This window comes from Haemaphysalis longicornis, unplaced genomic scaffold (genome assembly GCF_048455015.1).
Source record: "Haemaphysalis longicornis isolate Haplotype H1 unplaced genomic scaffold, Haemaphysalis longicornis Haplotype H1 scaffold_461, whole genome shotgun sequence".
Classification (NCBI taxonomy): Eukaryota; Metazoa; Arthropoda; class Arachnida; order Ixodida; family Ixodidae; genus Haemaphysalis; species Haemaphysalis longicornis.
Window position 1 is genome coordinate 37,236 of NW_027526378.1, and position 27,945 is coordinate 65,180.

The window sequence follows — 27,945 nt, forward strand, 5'->3', positions numbered from 1 at the left end:
TTTATTTCACAGTGTTGAGCTTTTGGACTTGTATCCACACATTGTCTCCAGGGACAATCGAGACCGATGTTGTTTTCAACTCCAGATGGGACTGAAAGAACAGTTTGAAACGTCTCAAGGAGGCCTCTAAGGTGACGTTTAAGATTACCGTAATCGACTGGTAATGTCATTGAATGCGTACTTCCACCAACACTTTCTGGCCAGCATGCCTCAACAAAGCTAACAAACTTGAAATAAAATCGCGTGCAAATTACACCACTTCCGATTACGAAAGCAGTGTACCCATGGAAGTGCTTTATAATTACGTTCTTCTCCCTACGTCGATGGCCTTTTCGTTTTTCCTGCTAAATAATACGTAATCGTTGCTCATTCATTTCGAGCATTCAAAAAACTGGTGAAGCATACGAACAACTAAAAAAAGGTGTGGTGTCCAATAGTGAAACCACACAGACTATCTCCAAATGCAAATCGTCAAATTGCCTTAGCGAAACAGGAATAATTACCTTTTGACTAGGGCCTAGCAATATCCGGAAGTGACGTAGCACTTCCGCCGTCACCGATGCGAGCTCGAGCAGTGCCAGACGTTGACCAATGCACGCTCGGTGACCGATGCCGAAGGGCTGGTAGGCGAGGGGGTTTATCAAGTGCTTGTTTTCTGGACTGAACCTGCGCTTATACAAGCACGTAAAATTAACATGGTTTAAGTGAATAACATACAGCTATACGCAAACCATGCAGGTGTACCTCCTCTGCGAGTTCACACACCTCCCCTTACTTCTACGTGGTCACGGGATACTACCGACACTGGTGTCTGGGTTCAGTTATGCAGAAAGCACAGCGAAATCGGCAGCTGATTTATTACAAGTTTAAATTATACTCGGTAGGCGTAAAACAAGGAACCCAAATTTGTCGCTACCACTTCGCTGAACTCGAGTTTTTTACCGACAATATTTCTGGTTTTCCTGGTGCGAAGTAGGAATTCTTTGTTCATTTGCAGCCGTTTCAGGCCTCATTAAACATTCAGAGCCCAATCGAAGTAGGGGTATGGGGCTCAGCATCCATAAAAAAAACGAGTTTACACACTACCACGTGGAAATCGCTGAGTATGAGATGAACTGTCTAGGATCTGGAAATTCTCGTGATTACTGGAGAAACCTTCTTGTGTGCATTATGCTGCACGTTCAAGAAATCAATTCCTTGTTAGTGGATCATCTCTTCGAAGCCGTTATAGAACACTTGACTTCAGTTAAACATGATAACAAAATGCATCTAATGTTCTCCTATAAGTGATGCAGAACTCCGGCCGAATGAGCCATGATAGATGGCCAGACGACATCTTACCCTTTGCAACAGACGCTTCTCAAACAAAGGAAAAATTTACTTGCCTGTCAGGGTCAAACTTGTCTGGGTCAACCCAGTAGAGTGGATCGCGATGTAGATGGTACACGGGCACCATGACTGAGGTACCTTTCTTGATAAGGTAACTGCCATGACGCCAGACGTCCTCCGCTCTTCGCGTCGTGAAGCTGGGACGAATAAATGAATTAATGTGAATTAGGAAAACCAAACCAAAGAGAAACTAGTGACGCTTTCAAAGGCTGGTTGTAGAGAGTGTACTTTTATTGTGCAAACATGAACGTAGAGGGAGGCCAGTACAGTTGTACTTTCTAGGGACTACTACAGCAGTCACATTAGGTTTTACATGAAGGCCATGAAGTGCTGCTCAGGTTTACACGTTGAATTTAGCATTTAGGAGGAGCAATGCCAAACGTATATCCTTAGATGGCGGGCCTGAAACTTAATTCTTTTAATGATCGCTACACTACTACCTAGGCCACATTTCATCGCAAGGGACATACCGGCAGGTGTTGTAATACTTTGTTGATTTGTGATGTGAAAAAAATGGCGAGCCTGCGCTAGTGATTCCAGGTTGGGAAAACCACAGAGCTCGCGTTCTCTCTCTCTTCGTCGGAGACCCGGCTGTTCCCTGAATTCCCGACTTACGAACCTGCCGCTGAAAGTCCTTCTTAATTTGCAGACCCGGATAGTTTTGTCTGCAGGATTTCACATGGCTTTCAAAATGGACCGCAATGAACAGGCAGAAACAGGCTTCGCGAACTCCACGTCTGTAGCGCGAACTAGACGTCTCTGCTCCCCACTTTTGGCTTGAACACACGTGAACTGGCAAGCAGACGAGCACGCACGAGATCACGCCACACACGGTGGGCAGAGTGTTCTCGAAGCTCCAGCTGGCCCACGCCGGGCGTTCCTCACGACTGGCCCACTCACGTGCGCTCGACCTTTTTTCTTGGATTTTTTTTCTTGTAACACTGTACGGCGGAACTAAAATCTTCAACTAATATTGTCTTAGTGGTGCAAGGCAGAGAAACAGCGGTGCAGGAGTCGGAGGTAGCTATTTTCCCCCCGGGATCCACGGTCGGCGTGGAGCCCTACGATGCCGCTATTAGGGATCTTCCGCTCTTTGGTGCCGTTTAGGCGCGATGACTTCGGCGTGATATTCGGGGTTCCATCGCAGCCGTTTCATATGTTCTCGAGCACCGATACGACGGCGTGCGCTCTTCGCTTGGTGTTCTTCCGTAGATGCATACTTATTCGATCTCCCAAAGCTTTCAGGGAGCCTAAATGATGTGCTCGCCCGGAGACACGAGGCACTATGTATCGTGGGGAAAAATAGGCTTCTTTAGTGAAAATTAATTAGAGTATTCGTGGTATGTTCCTCAGTGCAGGACACCATGAGCACGGGCCCTTAAAACAGCCCTCTCGACGAGCTGACGCTGATAATCTCAGGTGCAAATGGCCAAGCCGCTCTCCCAAAGCTCATAGGTGGGATAGGGATTGAGACAGAAAATTGGCGTTCAATCGCAGCCTGCTGAAATGTGATAGAGTGTCCTGGGGGGTTTGCAGAAGCGGCACATCAAAGGGTAATAGGTGTAGCCAAAATTTTACTTCTGTGGGATTAAGACGATTACCATAAGTCTTAAGGTCACAGAGACGCGGCTCCAGCTCTCACAAGAGTTGTTTGTGTTGCCGACACACCTTCTTTTGTGCCGTGCGTTTTCCGAACATAGTGGAGAGCGACTGCGATGCTAGCTCTCGATGCTGCTGGAACCTGAGCCCGAATTAAACAGAGCCCTGCTGGTAGATTAGGGCGGGAGGACAGTGCGTGTCCGACGCTGTTATCTGGGGAACGCCGCTTTTGCACTTTTCCTCCTCGCCAGGATGCACCGCGTGCGTTTTTTTCAAGACCTTATTTACATTGGGCCATGCCAGGCAGAAGCTTACCGAGATCCACTGTTAAAAGTGATATTTGGTGGGTTCCCATCAATAGGCTTGTTGATCCTAATTCGAAATGTGTAGCATATTACCCTAGAAACTACCATGCTCTCAGGACTTATGTTTAATACAATCCTAAGAAATGTTAAATTTCTTACGTGATTTCAGGCGGATACAGCCTGAGTGTTTCACAAATAACTTGGTTTGTGTAAGACAGGCTCGTTAGAGTCTCCGTAGACAGGTGACCTTTCTGTAAACAAATAAAAAACAATGTATCAGAAATACGTTACCCAATGAATCAAAAGATTTTATTGGAACATCTGCACTTCAATAACTTGCCACGCGTTCGCTTCACCACAGCACCCCAGAACAACTAATCACCATCAACAAATACGGCAAATTATCGAATGACGAGCCCCAGCTTGCGGGTATAGTAGAAAATTGAGAATATGCACAAACAACACAAAGTAGCGTATATGAACAGTTTTATCTACATAGCTTTTATTTCTATTAAATTTTTCGCATTCTTCGCCTCGTCCTTCGCAAACTTTGCCCATTTGATGACGCTCTTGTTCTTTATGGGGCGTTGTGGTAAAGCCCACCCGCGGCGATTACTTAGCGCGTACGTAACTACAGCCAATGTGCTGAAAGAAGTTCAGTAATGCTTTGTGCTTCGCTAGTGGGTGTAACATCCTCTCGAAGGGAAATAAAGAATGCTGAAGAAGATTAGGTTACGCAAGGTGGTTCTTCAATGAAACTTCTAAATTTGTGCCTAGCACAGGTTGTGTAATCAGACGTAGAAGAACACAAGAAATAAACACGGACTTGTAGGATCATGTTCGTGTGTTTACCTTTAAATCAGAATCATAAAACGCGTTGGGCTCACCATTGCTTTCTATATAGAAAGTGGTTTTGGGAACACGAGACATATCTGTGCCATAAGAAAGCCATTATACTGCAGTCAATCAGTGATGGCCCTGTGAAATACACAGGAGGAAAAAATATTCCAACCCAGTTCAAACAAAGAAATTATCGATTTTCCAAGCAATAAGAGGTACTGGAGACAATGTCGCTAATATATTATCGGGTTATGGTCAAAAACGGCTTTCAAAAAATAGTCGGACTAAGTTTAGCTAAAATTTACTTGAAGATATGATGAAACCGAATGAAATTAGGTTTTACGATTGGCGGTGACTCGGTTAATTACTTTACCTCGTAATATGGCACACCTTTTTTACTTTCGTGTGCTGCGCCCACCGATACCTGAGATGTCTTAAAACATTGCAATGCGCATGAAATGCAAGCACAAATAAAACAAGAACGAACCATACTATAAATCTCTAGGGAGCTGTTACTCAAATGTCGTTTATGTCTTATTTCATCCTTGATGTGCTAAAAAAGAGTCTCTCAAACCTATTTTGAAAGATGCCTCGTAGTTTTGCTAGCGTATAGAAAAATGTTAGAAAAGAGCGGGAACATCAAACATCCGAAAACCATTTTTAATACTACACAATGGACATCAAGTGTGCAGGTGCCTTCAAAACGAATATCAACACAGCCTCGCAAATATTCAGGAATTTCTTCTTCCGGCAACTGCCTGGCTGCATTGGTGTGCATTTAAATGAGTCTTTCCTAATAAAAAGGCATACTGTAAAACGGTAATGGCATTCATAAAGCCAGTGAGACAAATACTTTGGGATATTTACAAAATCCTTGTTCCGATTCCTTATGACGGCACCTGTACAAATCATATTTCCCTTTAGTAAGTAAGCGCCATTTTGTAGTTTTCTTTGCCTCGTATGTGTCCAATTTTCGGTCGTTCCCTTCCTTCGGAACCATGAACCAAATTGCGAAAGCCTCAATCCCAGCAAGTCACAATTCACAGGTTTGTGTTTCCAGTGGATTTAACCTGTATTCCACTACTATAGAAAATACAGTTAAACTGTACTTTATTTTGTGTGGAAGGCATTAGGATGCGACTCACCTCTAGTTTGTAAGCGTTCAAAACTTCTTCCCTCATGCGCTCCTGAACATCAGGGTGTTTGCCCATCAGATAGAACCAGTAGGTCAAGGCCAACCTTGTCGGGTCATAGCTGCACATCGCGAGGAACGTAGAAAAATTTATAGTTACGCCCTCTGCCCTAGTGCATTGTAGCAGGATATATTACAAATTCAGCATAAATTCTGCAGCGAGACAGAGGTTTTTGCGCTTAGTGTGCGACTGGCGTGAGCATCCAAACGGGTGAGTGGCTGTTGCTGCCATGCTTGTATAAATCCGCTTGTAGAGCAGGAACCATAGATGTATTCTCCCCTGTTGGAAGAAGTACTCCTAGTATACCCCAAGAAACACAATAGAAGGCTAGCGATTCCTAAGAATTCTTTTTTAAGTAGTGCTTGTTGTAGTGGTACAAAACACTTTCACTTCGAATATGTTGGTTTTGCAACATGTAGTGACACCAAATATTATTGCCTGCACAAAGACCGTAAAATTGACTACATCAGGTTAGTTTCCACCGCATTCCATCTTAAGGACGGAAAGCATTTTAGGGCCACCACTGATACATAGTTTTAGCACCGATCAAGTAATCTCACTACGCCGCATGTTCAGTACAATTCAGGAGGTAGATATAGGACATGAGGTATACTGGAAGCATTCGGGTCAGAGCAGGCCTGACTACAAGATGTGTCGAGCAGTATCCAGCGAATGTGATAAAGGACGGGTTTGAGTAATTTAATATCAGATATTCGAGCTGTATACCTTTCTTAATAACGCAATCACGTGGAAAGCACAGCGCAGTGCCCATTTATATTTTTGTCCCGATTAAGACTTTCCAATTGAAGAAAATAAAAAAATTAAGCCAGATAACTCGCTGTGGTGATGTGCAGCCTTTCTGAAAATTTTCGAGGCCGAACACCAGCCTTCCTGAACACAATGAATTCAAAGATTAAGCTAAACTTTTAAGTGCGAAGAAGTATTTTATGACAAAGGAAAAAAAGGCGTTTGTTCCAGTTTTGCGGCATAAAACATATCAGCCTTGCTCGATAATTATGCTCGCTCATATCCTTTTTTCGTGGTATTGGGGCCGCTCGTATGTGCGGTCGAACCTTCAAAGGTATGCTTGTTTTCTGATCTTTAACCGGTGGAGTCGTATAACCTAATCGGTGAAGAGTTGCGCGCCCCTTCGTTATTTTCTTCAGGCGCTCTATCTGAGAAGTGTGGTGCGCTTCTTGTAATCCCTTCGAAGTCTTATGTACGCCTAACTGAAATAATTTAGATGTGGATGTCCTGGAGGGCAGCCCGAGGGCAGTCTTGTAGGCTTGGAGAATAATTATATTTAATATGGCTTTTTTGTTCGTTTTAAGGGCCAAGTACGGTGTTCTATAGGTGATTCTACTTATAAGTAGTACATCTAATATTTTGAGCGCGTCTAGTTCTTTGAGGCCATATCGACGATGTGCGACGCGCTGAATAATGTGTGCCAGCTGGTTGACTGTCTTCTGGAGGGGAGCGATTGTGTGGAGCCCAGAGCCATTTTTGGGAAAACAAGTCCAAGAATTCTCAAGTGCGGCACAGTTGGGGCGGGCTGCTCATTTCTGAATAGGTTCACGTCTGGGACGGTAGACTTGTTTTGTTTTGGGGTACCAGCACTAAGTGTCAAACGTGCCGATTTCTCAGGGGCACACTGAAGACCTCGTTCTCGAAGGTATCTTTGCGCCTTGTCTATAGCAGCTTGAAGTCCTTCTTGTTGCTCACCCATGGATCCTGTAGGGATCCAAAAGGTGAAATAATCTGCGTATATGGTGTGACAGAGGTGGGAAATATCTTGAAATAATGGTGGGAAGTCCTTGATGGCAAGGTTAAACAAAAGTAGCGAGATAACTGACCTCTTTGGGGTACCACAAGCGATCGTCTTGAGAGGGGGAGGCAGACAAACGAAACATTGTTCTTTAACGCAACAATAATTATCTTATCGGCCTTTCGGAGCATGTGGAATTCAACATTTAGACATCAGCTACCACCTCAGTTACATCTAGAGTCCTCTAAGGCTCCCATTTGGTTTCTTGTTTCTGTTCATAATCTACCTAACAATATCATGTGCAAACTGAAGTGGTAGCAGAGGTTTGCCAGTTTTATCGTGAAATGATTGAACCAGCGTCAATATAGGAGTACACCATTCGCTCAAGTCGCTGGTACATGTATGTCATATACCATGCTAGCTTCATCTGCTTACAGAACGCGTAGAATGCCACAGGCGCCAGAGCCCTCAGTTGAAGGAGCGGCCATTAAGCTGAGGACCTTCATTGCCAGCCTAACAGAAACCATGATGTCCGAAATAGAAGCGCCTAGAGGACAGCTCACCAGTCTGCCATCGCATTCTGTGAACAAAACAAAGGTCACAACCAGTCAGCCCCAGGATGGCATTCGAAGTGATGGGGTTTGGCATTTCCCACTTGTGACGAGCACGCGACTTTGATGAAGGAGCTGTGCACCAAGCGCTAACATGCTTAGCACAGCTGTGTGCGCGAAATGCAACGTAACTCTGTGCTTGAACAAAAAACGCGACTGCTTCTTGGAATACCACCAACCAAACTACTGCACGTGGTAAGGAAGTAGGTAGCAGAAGACCCCATTTTATCGTATATGATACTTTTAATAACTTTTGACTTGCTTGAAATTTTATATTTGTATGAACGAAGTCACATTTCTCCTTTGTAAAAGTACACCCTTTGCTGGGATTTTGTTTGCCAGGAAATATCCTTGGGCTTTCTGGGGTCCAGCATTATTGAATACTACCTGCCGCGGTGGCTCAGTGGCTAAGGCGTTGTGCTGCTGAGCACGAGTTAGCGGGTTCGATTCCTGGCTGCAGTGGCCGCTTTTCTGATGGAGGCGAAAAGCAAAAACGCCCGTGTGTACGAGATTTCGGCGCACGTTAAAGAACCCCAGCTGGTCAAAATTAATCCGGAGCCCGCGCGCCTCATCGCCTTAGTTGCGTCGGCGCGTTAAAACCTACGATAAATCAAATCAATTATTGAATAATGAATTCAAGACAAGAGCTAATACCCAGATGATTGTTGCCATTGTTTTATTTGTACTTGTATAAGTCTGCTCTTATTTGAATTACTTATCCATATTGTAGACTTTATTATTATGTTGTGGTATGTGATGCCTTGGCGAAATTCCAACCAATCAAGTCGCTAAATTTGTTTTATAGTAGCAAACGTTTATGAACTCTTATCTATTTATCCCGTTCTTGGTACAAACATTTCAAATGAGCGGATTTCGTTACAGTCAAACCCATTTATAGCGAACTGCAAAATGCACCGCGATTAGTTCGATATATCCAATAGTTCGGTATAGGCGAACCCGCCTATAACGAGCTAATTGTTACGAGTTAGCAATCCGTGGGAGCGCCCCACCCCCTCTCCAACTCCGCCATCCGCTTATGCAGAACGAACACAGTACAGTAGCCATTACCATACCAAAATAATCCATTTATTGCAAGTAATAAACCTACTTTCCACCTTAACTGCCAACATTGCAAAAAAAGCGGTGATTTTTGTTTTCAATTTTGTTGTTGCGGCTTCAACTAGCATAGCATTCTTTACACAAAACATTGTTTGTACCAGTTCGAGTCCGCATCCTCAAAAATCTAAGAAGCATTGGCGCAGCCCACCGACTGCCGAACGCGCTTCATTATAAGCGTAGAACGAATTTCGCTCGCGACATCATCCGGAACGTTGTTGAGCTCTTCCCAAAGTTCACCGATGCTGCTGTCTTGGTCCGGACTCGCTGACTGGGTGGGTTCCGTCGCGAGTCCCGCGCGTCGGAAATAATTACGGAAAGTACTGGGCGTCACATCGCTCCGTCCGAGGCGCAACGTCTCAGTCGCGGCTCTTGCTCAGTGGTCGCGGCCAATCCACATCTCAATCGCCCCTCCGAGATCATGCATTTCGGTGGCCATTCTAGGCGTCCAGAGTTCGATATATCGGATGTGAACTTCGTTATAAGGAATATGATTCCCATGTATTTCTGTAACTGAAATATTTTTGTTCGACATATAGCGTAATTCGCTCTATCCGGGTTCGTTATAGCCGGGTTTGACTGTAGTTTTATTTTGTTCTTTACATTGCAACGCGCGTCCTTGTTGCGCACTTATCTGAAATTTTATGGACACGGCCGTCTTTCTAAAATTCCTGATTGGACTGGCAGTATGCCGAAATAAATAAAAAAAAACAGTTGAAATCATAAACTACTGCTACACTTTCCGAGCATGGTGGTTGACGGCTGTTTACGTTGTTGAGCCGGTTTCGTTAGTGAGGTCAGAGTTTTTCCGCTGTATGTAGTAATTTAATCAATATGAAGAGAAAAAAATGGGTAAGAGCTTTCGCTTTCACTTACATAAGACTCCAGGTGCTGCTCATGACTACACATACCATTGGACTTTAAGCAAGACAGAAGCGCAAGTGACCACAGTTCTAGTAAAAGAATTTGGTTTACAATATGGAAGGTCTTGCGGTAGGGCTGTCTTAAACCATCTTCGGTAGTCGCTCCTGCGAACACGTATTTAGTCATTACGCGCGCTTGTTATCCAGTATCTTTTGGGAAAATTCCCAGACAAGCTGCATCAATCCCATTTCACACTTCACGATTTGCAACTTCGCAAATCCTGGTCTGCTTTCTCTTAAAAGAGCGCAGTCCTGACACATAGCTCGAGTTCTGTAGGACTGTTTCCAAATATGACGGGAAATTTTGTTGTGTTCTTTTTTTATTATTATCCTTGCCTCCCTATGGTATGTGTTATATTTCCTGAGTAAAATTTGTCTGTTGAAGAGTAGCAATCGTCCTGTGTGAGTCTTTCATCACCCGCCTTTTGTTTTTACGGGTACTACGTATTCCCGTCTACTCCAACTATCCCAACTTTCGGCCTTGAATGAAACAGCTGTACTTTTTCTCAGTTAGACATCCGAGAAGCCTCCACAATTAGTGACAAAGCCATACGGCATAATGGGATGCAAGTGCCACTCTAAATTTGCAGCTCCATAGACATGTCACGATAGCACGTCGCACAACACGCTTCACAGGCGAACTGCTTCCCCTTTCAAGAAAGAATGAATTATGTCAAAATAAGAATTATGTACTTACCCTGCCAGAAAAATGGACACACAGTTGGTGGAAATTGAATCCATCGTGCGTGCAGTAAATGGCTCTAAGAAAAAATGACGGACAAAAATGTTACCCCAACGAAGATCAAATGCACAAGGCGTTACCACATAAATATGTCTTTATCGTGTGTTAAAGAAAACTAAGTTCGAAAAAAAGACGCGACAAATACGGAACGGAGCCGTGTTCGTACAGGAAACGACGGGAAAACGTCGGGAGTCTTAATACAATTTTGTTTGCTAGGTGTCAGTTTCGCCTATAAATAAGTATGACTAACATCAAGAGTGATCAAAATGTATTCATATATATATATATATATATATATATATCCTGTGAGGGATATAGTTGACCGTCCGGTAGTGAACCAAAGGAGCCGACCAGGGGCGATTTTAGGAAGGCTAATGAGCAGCTCTTGTAACGCCGTCAGCTTATCGGGGTATGCGCCACATCAAGAAAATAGACATGCCATCGTGGCCAATTTATTCATCACCTTATGTGTGCACGCTGGTACCAGCGAAAGAAGAAGTACGGCAGAAGGTAGTACTTGGCCTGCGAGTTCGATCATCGTCTGTACGCAGGTATCTATGCTCGCCTTGCTTCTGCTTCTTCCAATGCACGACATTTGGTACACTGCAAGAGGGTCAACTTTATACCTTACAATATATATATATATATATATAGAAATAAGATTCGGCAGTCAAGAAAACCTCGGAAAGCAAAGGGGAGGATGTGGTAGGTCATTGAAACAGATAAAGATTTTGGAAAGAAAGAAAGTGGAGAAAAATTCCCGCCAGGTGGGATCCGAGCCCACGACCTCCAGAATACCGGTATGGTGCGATAACCACTACGCTACCGGCGGGGCTATTTTTCCCCTCCACTTGCTGGGGTATTTATGTCAATGTAATTTTTTTTCCTGTGCTTGGGGGTGGTAGCCAGCGCCACTCGGACTACTCGGGGTGAAGGGGACCTTCTTTTTAACTCCCGGGCCGTGACTCGAGTGTCTACGACATGTCGAGAGTGGTCGACCAGCGTTGAACCCTCTTAAGCTTCCTATGGCCCCAAGACTGCCAGAACACAGGCCCTCGCGATGCATGTAGCGAATCAGAATAGGAAATGAGGGGCTCGTTGAAAATAACACAGAAATAAGATTCGGCAGTCAAGAAAACCTCGGAAAGCAAAGGGGTGGATGTGGTAGGTAATTGAAACAGATAAAGAATTTGAAAAGAAAGAAAGTGGAGAAAAAATGCCCGCCAGTTGGGATCCGAACCCACGGCCTCCAGAATACCGTTCTGGTGCGATAACCACTACGCTACCGGCGGGGCGATTTTCCCCTCGACTTTCTGTGGTATTTATGTTTAGGTATTCTTGTTTCCTGTGCTTGGGGGTGGTAGCCAGCGCCACTGTGGCTGTTTCAATCTGTTTCAATCTGTTTCAATGACCTACCACATCCTCCCCTTTGTTTTCCGAGGTTTTCTTGACTGATGTATTTGATGTATTTGATGGCTGATGTATCTGATGTATTTTACAGCCACCAACATGACATAGGTGCGGCATGCTGATTACTGAGATATCGAGAATGCCCAACCAACGATAACGTTGGATGTCCAGCATGTTCTTTAACCAAAACGAAACTGAAACTGGTTTGAATTCTAATTTTGAACATCATCCAATCACATCGTCTCTCGTGTGCACATCCATGGTGTAGTTGCGGCAACCGCAGACTGCGCATGGTATTTTTCGTCTGTCTGGCTTTAAAACCAAATACTGCTTTATAGGCCGAAGAAAGCGATGGAAAGTGTGTTTATTTGAGCCAGCCTGTGCTTTGCAAACAAAAACAAGTTTGGCAAATTCACCTATGACCACTGACCGAACACCCTATCACATTGAAGGGCTGGAAATAGCGCCGCGGTGGCCTTCCCGGAACCAACATGAACCTGAAGATCGGGTGTTCTTGGCGGATATAAAGGCGCGAAGGGAGTAATTGGGCCGGTCATGGGGTGTCCTGCAGATTTTTACTTTGCAAACTCTGTGCTCTCTTCTTACTAAAAGTACCTAAATAGTCCACTTTCCTGATTTGCTCGTTTTCTATGAACCTGGTTCTGTCTCAGAGGAAACAAACTGTGGAGCTCCGGCTAGCATCACCGGAGCACCGTTTTCGATGAGCAATTGTCCGAAAGGCCGTCGCCCATGGCGGAAGACGCTGAGGCCGAAGTTAGACGTCAGGGAGAAAAAGACCTGTTTTACTCATGAATTCAAAAGTATGTTGCACAAGCCCCTCAAACTGTCCCACAGGTTTGCAAGCATGAAAAATCCTGTGCTCCATTCGCCTTGGTGCCACAATTTAGAAAGACAGAAATTTGGTTGCGGATGTTTTTAGTTGTAGAAATAACCGCAGATTTTTGGGTTCAAAAGGCCAGATTCACGCGGAATGCTTTTCCATTGCCTTATCGGCCATGCGGATGGCGAACGCCGCGGGATCCACAAAGCCATGAAAACTGGAGCAAGAGAAAGTGCGCGAGGTGGAACTAGGCCCATCGGCTAATGGCTCTAACAGCCGTTTACGCTGCTCCAGGAAATATCTGCCGGTGTACAGAAGGCCGAGTCTTAAAAGTCACGAATCTGTTTGAACTGGAAGGATTGCTCAATAAGAAAGCGCCAGGACGTTACGAACAAGGCCCAGAGAGGCACCGTGTCGCTGTAGCGACACGCATCTGCGCCAAGCAGGCCCAACACCGTCGCTAAAGCAGACAACGAAGCCGATGGAAGGGTCCTACCGACGCGCCCGCCGGTGTGAGCAGGGGGAACGGGTGTAATAGCACCACATCGCAGCGCCATCTACACTGTACTCCTTGAAAAGCGCCCTCTATCTCCCCAGCCACGTTGAGAGTTTCTCGTCCCACACGCCATGAAAGAACCTTGTGCTGGTAGAGGTAGAAAGCTTTGCTTTAAAACAACATGAATAGCGTTATTGGGAATTATTTTCGGACTGCTTGTTGTCTCATATCGGCAGTTTTTGTACGAAGGCGCCTGCGGAATCCGGTTCCTGATATTAGATTATTGTTTTAGGGAAAGTCTCCTCTCCAATGTGCGATGCTCTGTTCCTGTATTTTTAATCACGGGGATCATGATAACGGATGAAAATTTCACGCTTTGAACACCTTTGAATTTTCTGAGCTTGAAACACACAAACCAAAGGCCGTATACTGGTAAAGTACCATTAGCAAGGACGAAAAATGCCATGGGGAACATCCGACAGACTTTCGTAATATTGGTAGGCAAAGCAATTTTGTGCATCCTCTATTTGACTGCCATAGATTTAGGAATACATAAAACACACATCTTGTCAATATGAAATTGTTTTTGGAAAGTGATGTGGCGACCGGTGCTAAGCTACGGAAAGTACAACAGAGAGTACGTAGAGATAATGTGGAGAGAGTATCTATGAACTGTAATTGTTTGCTTTTTGACGCCATGCACAAGTCCTGCATCACCCATTTCAAAGAAGCCATCGCACAAATACTATTGAGTGACTTTTTACCACCTCATTTAACGCCCTTAGTGGGCCCTTGGAGGTATAATAAATAAATAAATAAACAAATAAATAAATAAATAAATAAATAAATAAATAAAACAATAAATAAATAAATAAATAAATAAATAAATAAATAAATAAATAATAAAAAAAAACGCACGTAACTTTACCTGGGTCTTTCCGTTCTAAGCACTCCGCACGGAGAGCATTGCGGCGGCCGAATTTGTGGTCCAAAAGGATTTGAGCCATGTCGGGCCGGCTCACCTGCAAAATATTGTGAATGTTCAGCATAAATACGTTCAAACGGGATTTAACTCAGAATCATCATTGAAGATAATCAGCATATCTAAATTCTTGTTTGTTTAAGAAAGTGCAAGAATTTCTTCAGCTGCTTATAATGATGTCATAAAATACTCAAAGTGGCTATCAACTGAGCTGAACTCGTGGCCGGATGTTAATTTGGCAGCACCTTAATCGCTGCCTGCAGCAAACCTCCGAGAACACTTTTTCATATGGCATAGCTTTATGACCAGAACGTCGTACTTTGGTCTTGGTGTTAACTGGTTGCTTAGGATTCACGCTTTAAAACTTCCTCTTATTTGAACGCTCTATTTCTTCCTTTTCTTAAGTACAGTATAACCGTGAATATATGACTTTCTCTTCACCATGGGAATCGTTCGTAAAATAATGGCGCCGGAAAACGTGAAAAAGCTGCAATTAGGCGTATAAATAAATTTTTGCGTGACAGATTTGCTGGGAATTTGAATTTAAGCTACAAACTAAAGTCATTCGGGGCTGGGAAACCAAAGCCGCTAAAAAGAGTGCATGCGTAAAGCATAATGCATTGCAGGTGCCAATGTCGGTGCCACACAAATCTTGCGCCGCAGTTCATTCCCGCGATTCCCGCAAGCGAGTGCGAATCATGGCGCACACGACCACAAGAAATACATGTGGAAGTCAAAGATTGCCAGCGTAACCTCGTTGGCGATGCTCTGCTGAGTGGTAGAAATCAACACCTGCGCACTGCCCCTAAAAACGCTGCCCAACTCGAGACGCCAGCGAGGAGAGGAGGAAAGCAATTGGAGGAAAGCAAACGGGCCCCTCCTCGAGTGAAGAGAAACGAAAGATGAGACTGAGAAGAAAGCTTGGCGTAGAGATTCAGTTGAGGAAGGTCAATGTCAGCGTAGCAGGGCCACCGTACTTTCTGTTTTTCGTTGGTTGATTGCTCCCTTCGCGTGGGTCGTCGGGTAATGCGGGTAAGGCGTGGAACCACGTTGGATGACGAATCTTTTACATGCATTGTTTCTACAAGGTTTCTTCCGGGACTCGAGTGGTCCGCAATACAAGCCCGAGGCATATAACCGGAGTTTCACTATACTAGAAACTAAGACCTAAAAAAACTCATGGTTATACCAAATATTTTTCCTCACCTGTAATCCTTCTAAAAGAAACACCCTTTGCAGGGCCCTCCCTTTACGTAGAAGCTGCCTTAAATGTAATTGTGGAAAATTGCCCACTACGCCCGCATAATAGGGCACTGTCTTATGATTAATCGTTAAAAATTCCGCCCACCTGCGAATCACTGCCATTTAGAGATGTACATGTGCCCTCCTGATCCGAGACCTTCGTTTATTGCGCTAGCCGCGCAAGGCATTCCGCAGTATTGGCAATGCACTAGAGAACAATTGCGTTTTCAGTGCAAACCGAATGTTTTCGCTATCACCACGCACTGAATTGATTGGAGATCCTACAAAAGGTTGTGGCACTTAAACGGAGTTTCCAACAGTTTGAGAAAAAACGGGAAGTGTGGAGAGATGATTTATCTGTGGTTTTCATCTATCCTGGTAAATTTCATGCAACCTTATTCCGAACTGTAAAAGTACGGCCGGAAATGCATTGCCATGAAAATACTTGTTTCAGGAACCTTTATCTGAGACGTGTTACAGGGACCGCAAACAATATTTATCGATATTTATTTGTAAATAGACACAAATGGAACCCACGATACAGTTGCATGCAGTGTAACTCCGATTTGCAGTTTCTCCCGGTGGAAATATTTATATTTAGAATAAAAAGCTACAGAAATTTAAAAACAATGTTATTTATTCCAAGTATTGCATCAGGACACTCGCCGCTTGTCAAGCATACTGCATAGTACCTCAGGATTCTGGCGCCGAAGTTCGATGATGGCCTTGGCTTTGTCAGACATTTCCGCGAAGGGGTTTTCGAAAAGCAGACTCATTAGCTTAAGGGGTGCCTTTAGCAACCACGGCCAGTTGTGCAGGTTCTCTGAAAAAGTAACGTAATTACTGTCATTGCATGGCGTCAATAAACTAGCAGCTATCTATTTTTTTAACAATCAGGTACTTTGTATTCAAGTATGTTTTCCTAAGTATCGTGCGAGTCCGGCAAATAAAAATCACTTTAACAAAGACCGCTCACAAAATATGTACATACTTTCCTTCGCGTAGTTATGTGAGTGCCCTTCATGTCGTGGTTTCTGCAGAGGTTGACGCACAGCGCGAGATGTGCGATATCCTTATAGCAGGAGTTAAAAACACGGAAACGCAAAAAAAGATGTCAAAGTGTACGAACTGGAACGTGACCTAATTGCCTGTTGTCAGGTGCAGCCCCTGAAGCGCGGAAAGTAGTTGGTTTAACGCAGCACGCAAGTCATGATTTGACCAGTAAAAGGAGGCTGTGCGAACGTATATGTTAGGTATCTGCATACGGCATGCTATAGTGTTACTTGTTCGTTACGCTTTCTTCATTCCCCGTTCATGCTCTCCAAGCACTGAAGGTCAGCTAATACAGCCAGACTAGCGGAACAGTTCACACTCGCCAGCATACAAAAACGTCTGCACCAAAGAAAGCAGTGACGGCCATAATAAGTGCTACGTGATTGGAAGATGTCCTATATTACAATTAGGACCTGTTTCGGTTATGTGAAACAGCATGCTCGTCATCTGCCGTTATCCTTGGCTGAGCATTCTACACCACTCAGTAGTCGGCATACCGCGGTTCTACCATGTTGTCGGCCCTGAACTCCGTAAGATAAGCCTTCCAGCAGGGCGTGGAATGGTAATGATTACAACAAGAGGCTTACGAAGTGGTTGCACGGCCTCCAAGTAACCGGAGACGCTCATACGCGATGCACTTTTCCCCGTCGTTAGGGAAAATGCCTGTAGGGGAAATCCCTGTTAAGGGAAATGCATGGACAATGCCTGTATCGTAAGAGGCGTGCTCGCACCAGGCGGATAATCGATTCATTCGGGACTGTGCCCGAGGGCAGTCGGCGCTTACGGGCCAACCCGCGCCGGCGATGGGATTGCTCTCGGCCGTGTATTCTAGCGTGTGCTAACGCGGTCCACTTTGACCGAGACGTGAAAGCTTGCAAACGAAACATTGCGGGCATGCCACTCATGGGAAACGTTCGGCGGGAAGTTCGGGAATCCAAGTGCGGTGCTACAGTGCGGGTCTCCTACGAAGATGAGGGGCCGCCAGTTCTCTTTCTACAGCCTCGCACCACTAGTGCGAGATGCGCCATTCTTTATTTTGTTTTCAAGCTTCTGCAGCGCCTGGAAACTGTGGAAGACCACGCAGCATTAACCTACCCTGGCGCCGCATTTTTCCCCTCTGAGTCACGTGACACACCAACATGACCTCCAATGTGCGCTCTGCAAGTCTACCAGAGCGCATCAGGAACCTTCTTCGGGTTTCTTCAGTGGTTTCAGTCACCGTTTGCAGCGAAATATGTTTGCTTTCGACCAGCCTGTATTTTTTGTTCTCAGCTGCGCGGTGCCAACGCCACTGCAAAAGCCACATTCCGAAATTACGTTCTTTGATCAGTGATTTTGAAGACAGACATGTCTATGTTGTTGTACCCCTCCCAGTGACTCTATTGCTGCTTGTGCTATTCTGGCCCGCTGTAGGCAAGTTACAGCATGAATGGACCTTGCCACCTTAGTTCTGACACGTTAAGGTTAAACTGCAAATCAGTACTGGATCGTAACGAAAATTAGCGAATGAACCAGGAGCGACAAGCACTTAATATCGCCCATATTCGTCCGTTACTGATTCTATCATCCCTGGCTTGTCCCATTTTATAACAAAAGTTCACATAGGCCCGCGCCGGAATAAAGATAGCGCCAAAACACTCTAATCGTTCCCTTTGGTCCCAGTGAGCTCTTGGGCATTCCATGTCGAATAAATATTCTGTCATTCGTTAATAATGGTGCATGGCTAATTAATCAGGAAGGGGTGTACTTTACCAGTGCTAAGAAAAGCCACTTACGGCACGTGTGGTACATAAACCCATCATGCATACTAGGAATAGTAGCAACAGTCGTTTGGAATAGAGTGTTCTGCGGGTTACGCTGCACTCCCGTGTCGATGCCGAAGGCTGCTTTCGAAATGGCGTCGAACGTGAATTGCTGGCAGTAGCTTCCGATTTCCAGTTCAGTCCCGTTTTCAGCGTTGACACTTACCTTCGCTATGAACTGGCTCTGGGCATCGAATAAAGATGGCAGCACCTGCGGGCAAGGTGAATTGAAGTAATGTGAAATTATGTATATGCTAGATGCTAAACTAATCTGCACACTATAATTTTAATTTAATCATTCATGATTGGCTTTAACACGGCGCCCAAAGGCAGCACCATGAACGTGAAGAAATTCCCCGCCCCAATCCAGGAGGCTAGAGAGTAAGAATTACCCTTTTTTGCAAATCACTCGCAGTTTCCGAGAAACTTTCAGTATTGCATACAACTGTGTATAGGCTTAAACTTTCCACCGCTCGGTCGGAGCACTATTATTTGTTACCTTATATTTCCTCTAGAAGTATCATCAAACAAGTGGCCATTCAGCAAGGTGCTCTGGAACACGCTAGAGGTGTGAACACTTTAGAGGCTGTCTCAAAACTTGGAAATGAGGAGGCGTACCATTTTCAATTTCGCCGTGGTGAAGAACTGCGCCATGCTATTCCTTGTGTCCCTCCAGGCACGCCCTTTGCTGAACAGCAAATTTCCAGAAAATACAGACTGCAGCTCATACATCCGCAACATGTGCTGGGAGAGAGATAAGCGACAGTTCAGTCAGTGCTCTATACAAATCTTTAAAAAGCAACACGATGTTTTTTGCTTTGTAGAGCAATAGGCGTACGGGTATTGAAAGCTATTCGCGCAAAACTTTGTAATGAGCTTTGTAGCAAGCACTGATGTTTTTTTTCTTTCACCATAAATGACTTTCCAGAAAAGAGCTGTTCAACACATACAGGAAATCACACAGCTTCATCAGCGATGTCGGTCATCAAAGTATTCGCCCCAGGGTGATCTGCAAACGTGGCTCAATTAATAGCTGTGACCAGAAATAAGCGGAGCACGAACGTAGTGACCCATATGCTTTGCGGTGCCAACTAGAAAGACCAACGGAAGCCTGTGAGCGGCGTTGTTATGTTGCTGTGAGCTGAGGTTCCGGTTGTGGCGACGACAACGACGACAACCTTGCGGGAAAATACCCACGCAGTACTTGTGCGGGCATTGCCCTTAGTGTGGTTGCGCGAAGAATAAATGGCAACCCACATGATGGGCTGACGTGGGCCAACGGGAAGTGGCCACAAGCGACGAGCTGGGGTGGCCAGAGTAGAACAGAGGAGAATTCCGGGGAGGAGTGAACGGAGCTGGTTCGAGTAGTACGACGTCAAGGTGGAAGACTAGAAGCTCGTCGGGTTTTCGGGATCCCAGCTCGTGAGGGGTCTACCTGGCGCCTTGGCATCCTCGAACCAAGGCGCGACTCCTGACTCGTGGAGGTGCGCAACGTCGGCGTGGTCCGTTCATGGCACGACCCGCCGCCTGCTGCCCGTCGGCGACCAGCAGTGCACGGTTGCACCCTGCCCGCTGCTACAGGACAACCGATCGGGAGCGGCTTCCAAGCAGACCGTTGTCAATGAGGAAAACGGTGCGTCTTCCTCACCGACGCTCCAGCATGTGCGACGCCATCGTCATAGCCCCCCAAACCCCACCCCGCCTCTTCCCCAGTACCCACGAAGCCCTGCGGATGGCTCCTCATCGCACTGAATGTTTGGTGGGGGCTTTTCTCTGTGCTTTTTGTATATCTGGTTTTTCTTAGAGTTATGTACAGGTTGTTGGTTTGTAGCTTCGAATTGTAATTGCCTGACGTGTGCGTGTAATTCGGTTAAGAATATATGTTTTGTGCCGTGGTCAAGCGCTCTCGTCTCATTATTGGCACTTTGGCAGGTCCTAGTCACCAGAGAGTATACCTTACAGAACCTGCGAGGGAGTTTTCCCTGCTCCCACAGATGCTTCCGCGCTGCCTATGCCGCCCTACCCTACAAGCCTTAGCATCGATCTGCTGGTGCTTCTAGGCTGTAGAATAGTATTTGCTACATTACCACTCGCAGCCATTAGCAGCGACTGCATCCGTGGATTTTTCATTCGGGGAATTAACGAAAGCTTGAAATCTTGCGTTGTTTTTCAAATTTAAATACAAACATAAATGTCCGGCTAAGTGGAATAGCATTGGCTGGCATAGATTAGAGGTAAAGTACTTCCAGCTTATGTAATTTGAAATGCCATGAATTTGCAATGCAGCATAATAAACAAAAAAATATTCCTGGAGAGTAACACATTGTGACGGTACGTCTCCTGGAAATTTATTGTTATTCTGAAAAAGAATACCTCTATTTGATTCTTTTATTTAGCGCCCAATTGTTCGCTCCGCAGTAGCGGCCAAAGTTCCTTCAAACTGTGAAAGAGAAATGCGAAACGTACATGCCGAGAAACATTTGCTGGCCATGCAGGAAATAATGTGCAGCCAGAAAAGAGGACATCTCTGGTTCCACCTAATGGTGCAACAGAACAAGTTCCGGAGGACACGAAGCTTCCTGTAACCCACGAGCTGGAGATTTCGTTGTGTGGCACTGGTTGTTCCAAGCGAAAATGGGGTGGCCTTGATTCTATAGGATTGGGCTTAGATGAGCAAAGCGCAGGGCTGAGTTATTTTTAGGCAACACTGAAGACGATGCTTAGTAGACAGATGTACTGGACACAATACGTTAAACACAACTCATGGCCTAAACTCAGTAATTATCCCTAGTGAATTTAAACTGTGCGTGTGCTCCTTATCGAAATACGATTTTCTGTTTTATATGGAGAATTATCGTTGTAGCTCAGAATTTATAATATGAACGCAATGTTATGCATCTTGCACGGACGCTATGATCATGTGGCGACACGGGCGCAATAATTATGTGGGGATTCTCATCTTGATTAATTGTGTGTGGAGTACTTTAAGGCCCCTCAAACACCACTTGACATAGCAGTAACGTTTCCCTTGTCCTAATTGCCGAAGCGCGAAGCCTGCTGATAATACAATTACTAGCGTCTCATTTTCAGCAATTGTTAAATTTGATTTTTTATTAATTTTAGGGTTACTAAGCCAACAATGCAAACAATCTATTACGACGACGAGCAGTGGCTTTTGTATTGATGAGTAGTTTTCCAAGGAAACAATATTTATGATGTCAGTTGGGGGATTTTTACCCATAAAAGAAAAACAAAAGCGAGCCTTTTCTATCGATGACAGGTTAAATATATCAGTCCTTGGAACCCCATTCACACTCTCGCACTGTTAAGAAGGCAGGAGTCCAAGAGGGGCCTACGTTGAAGTCGCCACGCACCATCTGTTTAGAAACACGAATAGTGGAAAGTGCATCTCACTTTTGCTTCGCAAACGCTGCTCGGTAGAAGGCGTTAGGAGAGAGGTTCATGATAGCAGTAGTCACCATTTACTCCTAAATAATTATCGCAGGTTCGTCCCACATATGAGTAATTAGGGGATTTCAGAACTATATTTAGGATCATGCTTGGTGGAGATGGAGGTACCGGGATCACCTTAATGTTTCTACTTGAAGCTAAGCACCAGCATAAAGGTTGTGATTTTGCACAAACTTCCGGGGTCTCTGCATATATTCGTGAGCATACACATGCGTACGTTGCACCAAGTCGTCAAGCTCTGCATTCAGTGCATGATTAGCCACAGCCATTCCCTACAGTCCCCCCCCCCTCCCTCTGTTTGCTTCAATGCAACCACGTCCATGAAGAATAGTCGCTGTAAAGCCCAAGTCTTTTCACAATCCGGGCTAACCTCACGCCAAACAGTTATACTCTGTATCATGTAAAATTTGACGCTTTTGGATTGGCCGACGAAGTAATTTCTGGCGGATTCTCTTTGACCAGGACACGCGGCGCAAGATCGGGTGATTTTTGAAAATATCTTTTAACCTCCTACGAGACCTATGCGTTTCAAACGGACATTTCGCTCATATTCAAAGGCTCAATTACCCTCTAAAGCAAGCATTGCATCATGGGTGCGAACGACAGCGTATCTTCTCACCTGGTTGTAAGAGAAATCTGAAACCTTGTTTTTACCACCTCCCAACAGTGTTCTTGGATTAGAGCAAAATTGCTCCCCCCATTCCCTTCCTTTCTCCCAAAACCCGTCCCGATCCCCAAGTTCCCGTTCCCAAAAACCCACCCCACCCGGCTTCTCTTCCTAGGGGGGACACGGGGGGTCCCCCCGGGCCCGTTCCCCTGGCGGTGGGTCGCAAGGTAGCTTGCCCCGTTAATTTCTCTCCACCTTCGGGTGGACAAAATTCCCTTTGCCGGTTGGCCTGTTTTTGTACTGTTGCAATTGGGTTTAACCGGGTGTACTACGATGGTACCGGGGAGCTATGAAAGCTCCATTTAGTCGATGTATCCCCGGGTGAAGAACTCCGACTTGTAACGCGAGTGCCGTCAAGATGTTAATTTCGAGTTGAATGAGGGCTCAAATGCACTCTCAAATCTCGCCAGCGGCCCCGTCTTGGTAAGGGGTCATTGGCACTTCGCTTTAATTCAACGCGAAAGGACAAAATTTCCCGAATCCCCATGTTAGCAGTCTACTGCGCTAAATAGAACTTGCCGTCCCACCACCACAAAATAATTCCATAAAGTTGGATTCGCGCCTCGTCCCCCTTGTCACGCCCCTTGTTTTCGTTTTTCACTTTACTATAAGGGGAACGTTTTTTGACGTTTGCATCTCAGAAGAGTTCATAGTGCATAATCAGTTCTTCGACGCCTGGAAACTTCTCTGCAGCACACCCTCAAACGTTTTTACGAGTGATCGGTATAAAACGCATGCTTTGCGCATTACATGGGCAATTATATAAAGTACACAGTAAAGTCCAGCCATGGGCGAAGATTCAGAAAATGTAGGCAGCAAAAACATGCAGTTCTAGAAGAGAGAAGTTTCTCATGTACCGACGACAGCAGAAGTTCGATTAACATAAGAGGACGTTTTCCCTTATTCTCTGCGGGTCCCGCAGTACAGCGGTAGCGTTGAAAGGCATACCAACCCGTAACCCTGATTCATAGCCCATTGTTCTGCAAACACGGCAGCTCACGTTTGTAGATAATTGCAGGACGAGAAGTAGTACTCACGCCCCGCGCGTCAAAGTTGCTGAAGTCCTTCGCGAAAATTTCCTTTATCATATCCAGGTCCTTCACAACAACGATGGGAACCGCGCCCAAAAAGAAGCTGTAAGTATATCAGAAGGGAACAAAGATACAATGCCTTCCTATCTATGCGAGGGCCACGTGCTAACACTAACATACACAAAGATAAGCTAAATGTAAACAAAAGCCGAAGGCATTGTGATTAGAGTACCGTGAATAGACAAGAGTGTCGCTCGTTTTGATTATCACTCTGCATGGGTAATTGAACTGATTAAACAATAGAACTGCTTGTAGCCTAATAAAACTCTTTTATTGCCACGCGCGCCACGCCCACTTTATGTGCGTACTAACAGCACTGCCAAAGGGAGGTATTTTTGTATAAAGACAAAAAAAACACAACAAGGGTACAGAAAGAGCTTTGTATAAATGCGGACGATTAAAGGAGGTGAACAAAAGATCACACCACTTTCGCTTACTATATACGATTTCACCCTTTTGCCTCGCGGAAATGCTGTGCCATATAGTGATTGCAGCATAATAGGCAGGGCGTTGCGCCACCTATTGTCAGCGGTAGATACGACGTGAAAATTTTCAGTTTATGGCAATACAGCTCCAGAGGCCCCACCAACAGCAGCTCAAAGCATATTGGCAGGGTTGGGGTGCACGTATATGGGTATCGAACAGAGAGGTATGGGTACCGCATTAGGCTTTCAATTACGCACAATGATCGTCATGCATGTAATATGTTTAGAGATGCAGCTGGATGATTTTTCAATAATTTCGCAGGACGGTCGACCGGCCAGTGGATTACCGCTTTCACCACCGTACAAATTTATGCTACGAAACCCGCGGAAGTATTTCGCATGCGAAGAACATTCCCGCAGTGCAACCATAGTCTGCTAAGCTGTTGTAACAAGGGAAACACAACTTTTTTCCCCTGGTTATGAGTCGCCTTGCCGCACACAAGGCGCACGCGAAATCGGTGCCAGGTCGCGGGTTCGATTCCCGGCCGCGGCGGCCGCTTTTCTGATGGAGGCGAAAAGCAAAAACGCCCGTGTGTGCGAGATTTCGGCGCACGATAAAGATCCCCAGGTGGTCAAAATTAATCCGGAGCCCTCCACTACGGCGCGCCTCATCGCCTCCGTTGCGTTGGCGCGTTAAACCCTAAAATCAATCAATCAATCGGTGCCACCGCAGGGCAATGTAGAAAGCTGGCTGGTTTCGGGGTGAAGGAATTGTGAGCTGCTTGAGGGAACAGCCTAGCAGACGCTGGTTGCACTGGCGGGATCGTTCTGGCGTGCGGATTATTCTCGCTCGTTTTGCCGCTTTCTACCGTGATAAGATAGCGACGTACCCACCGATCTACATTTCCGCGATATGAATAAAACATTAGCTGGCTGTACATCTGTGGTGAGGGAGTTTAAAAAGACGAAACAAAAAAAATTCTTACAGGAACTACTAAAGCGCTCCCGCCCTCGCCTAAATCAAAGGCAGGCGTTTCAATGCACCCACGACATCGAAACAGTTTTATTAACGGGCTTAAGGTTCGTGTTTAGCCAAGTCATTGCATTACTTCACTCAAATGTGCATTACGGCAACGCTACTTCAATATTTTAACACGTTTTGCCGGAACAGTGATGAAGCGTACCTAAAAAAGGATGGCATACAAGGTTAGCACGCCTACGATTTTTAAGAGAAATATTTGTGTGGCCTAATGAGGTGAACAATTCTGCGTTTTATCTCGCTCTAGGGATAGATACTTTAATGAGCCGCAGGAGTCAATTAGCCAAAAAGTATGTATAAAGTAGCGAAATCCAACCGCATTCTTCCTGTGCGTCGTTGCGCGCTAGGAGAACCCGTCAATCTACCTGGAGTTTATCAAACCTATAGAGTGCACCATGCTGTCTCTCGTGAGAGAGAGTGTTTTCGATGATGATGCTGATTGGATTTTTATGGCTCAAGGCATAGTAAGCGCAAGGCGCAAGGCAATTAGTAAGCGAACTACGGTTAGGCCCTCACCACACCTGCTACACAGGCGTCTTGGAGACCTAGTCAGCAGGTGCGAGTGTGTTGCATGTGTGTGACCTATCTTCCACGTAGCAGAAGCGACTTCCGTGTGTCTGTTGTGTGAGTTGGTCGTGTCTCGTACAAAGTGCGGTTTAATTACATGTAGTTTGTAGTCGGTCCGTTCGCTCCACTGTGTTGCCATTTGTACGAAGATGTTGCCTAATGTGTGGCTTAAGGTCTGTATGTGAAAGTGTCATGTCAACCGGCTTCTTAAAGCAGCAGCAACGGCCCTTTGGTCGGCCAAATTGTTGCCAGCCATCCCAGAGAAACCTGAAACCCAGGAAACGACCGGTTGAGATTTTGAGCATCAGCAGACATTCTCATGATAAAAACTAGATTGATCATGTGTTCTCTTGTAAGGTTTCTGAGTGGGAAGCGCGCGAAAAAGGTCAAGGAATCTGCATAAATGACGAATTCGGGAATATGATGCTCAAGAATGGGTTGGGAAATGAGCAATGCTTCATACGCTTCTCCTGACAAGAGAACGGTGTGTACGCTAAAGTTAGGCGTGTTAATGCTCCAACCATGAGCAGCACAAGACATCATTATGGAGGATTTAGAAGCATCACTATAAAATTATGCACATCTATGTGAGAGTGCTTCTACGGAAGACGTTCTGCATGTTGCTGTGTCGGCTAAGCGCGTTACATTCGTCAAGTACACCTCAAAAACACAGTAGATGAAGAGTAAATTTCAGCGAGGGGACCCAATCGGTATGTAGTAGGTGCAACTTCGAAGGAAATAATGTACGCATATGCTAAGGTACTGTTGCACCAGTACACATGTCTTTCATAAATATCCTAAGCGAATATTTTTTAATTCGTTCTCATCGCATCCACGCAAGCTGTTATAACTTCCCGAGCAATGCACTCACTAATTAATAACCAAGAAAGCTTAGCTAAACTCACCCAAAGACGTCGCCGTATTTGTCCAACCATTTCTGTAAACTTTCTATCTGTGTCTGGAAGGATGAATAGTTATGAAGATACAGCATCACGCCAAATTTATAACAAAATATACGAGCGTATGCAAATATTCCGTATTTGGTGCAGCATAAAAACATTGTGCGACACTCACAGACAGCGGTTAAGACAAAATATTTTTCGTTGACAGAGCTTTCGCAACACAATTACGTATGAGTTATGGTTGCCATTACAAATTTAGATGACGCGTGCAAATGCTTAGCGAACAAAAAAGTTTTAGTTCACCGACCGGTTTCCAAAAGGAGTCTGCATTTCCGCTGATGAGGCTTTCAATCGGTGGTCCAGGTATTCCGGTGTCCTTAAATGCATCGAAGCACTCTCGACGCTTTCTGAACAAAAAAAAAAAACGATGCTGGTACGTTATTTTCACCCTTCGCAAGAATGTCACAAGACGGTTTTGCGTAGAAGAGCAGTATATCTGCTAATAAAAGCTTCAATATTGCACTGAGTTCGGACTGCCAAGGCAATGTTCCTTGGTTAGAAAATATGCATTGCCACATTGCGAACGTCGTGACTATATTTTTACTACTATACTAGCAACGTACCTGGAATGTTGAGGGTCAATTACCCGAGTGCGACAATACAATGATTTCAGCTAAAAGTAATGGGCTTTTCTCACCCTCATATTGAAAATATTTTCCGTTTTGGTGCATTCTTTTTCTGTGACTGGTGAATTGAAATGTGTTTGCAGACTGGTGGAGTATGATAAAAGTCGAACGTTGAGAAACGAAGTATGGAATAAACCAAAGCCAGCTTTTTCACTTCGTTGCCTAATTAGGGGTGCTAGGCATATATCATACCGGGCCATGAGACGACTGCATTATCTTACGTCGGCAAATTTGGTCATTGATTTTGTTTATTTATTTTCAATACTGCCAGCCGCGAGTAAGACCATAGCAGGTGGGAATTTATGTTGTTCCAGAATGAAGAACAGCAATGGGACTAACACTGGCCAACAAAACAAAGGAAAGAAAAAAAACTGCACAATAAAAGGTGCCTAACGTTGGCAATTAACGTGCAGTTTTGTTGGATTACCCTACCAAAAAAAGCCGCGTAATCTATTTATTAGGCTGAAAAAATATGCACGATCAAAATAAAACAAAACAAACAAGAATAGCATTGTCATGCATGCCACTTTGAAAACGAAGGCATAGAGTGCCTAAAATAACTAGTTGTGTTTAATGAGTACATGCTTGGAATGTACTAATCGTTTTTAAGGTTAGCACTATGATCGGTTGGCACATTATACCATAATATTTTGAAAGTTAAGCAAGTTGTGTTAGATATAGTGGGGTCCAGTTCGTTCCATTCTTTTAGTGCAAACGGGAAAACAAAGTATACAAACTTAGCATGATGAAACGAGTACTGCTAGTGTGTACGTGGGTTTGCGCAGTGA

General features: G+C 44.9%; 1 protein-coding gene across 1 annotated transcript; it reads right to left on the minus strand.

Moving 5' to 3' along the window:
• Position 1: 1 nt before the first annotated feature.
• LOC144137690 (cytochrome P450 3A31-like) lies at positions 2-27,174 on the minus strand. Its single transcript, XM_077669633.1, has 14 exons — positions 27,169-27,174; positions 26,779-26,970; positions 26,475-26,527; positions 23,485-23,581; positions 18,928-19,053; positions 18,283-18,520; positions 16,147-16,277; positions 14,159-14,252; positions 10,439-10,502; positions 5,279-5,387; positions 3,453-3,544; positions 1,386-1,526; positions 504-666; positions 2-91 (listed from the first exon to the last, which is right to left on the minus strand). Exons 1-14 carry the CDS (start codon positions 27,172-27,174, stop codon positions 2-4), a joined length of 1,596 nt encoding a protein of 531 aa, XP_077525759.1.
• Positions 27,175-27,945: the final 771 nt, after the last annotated feature.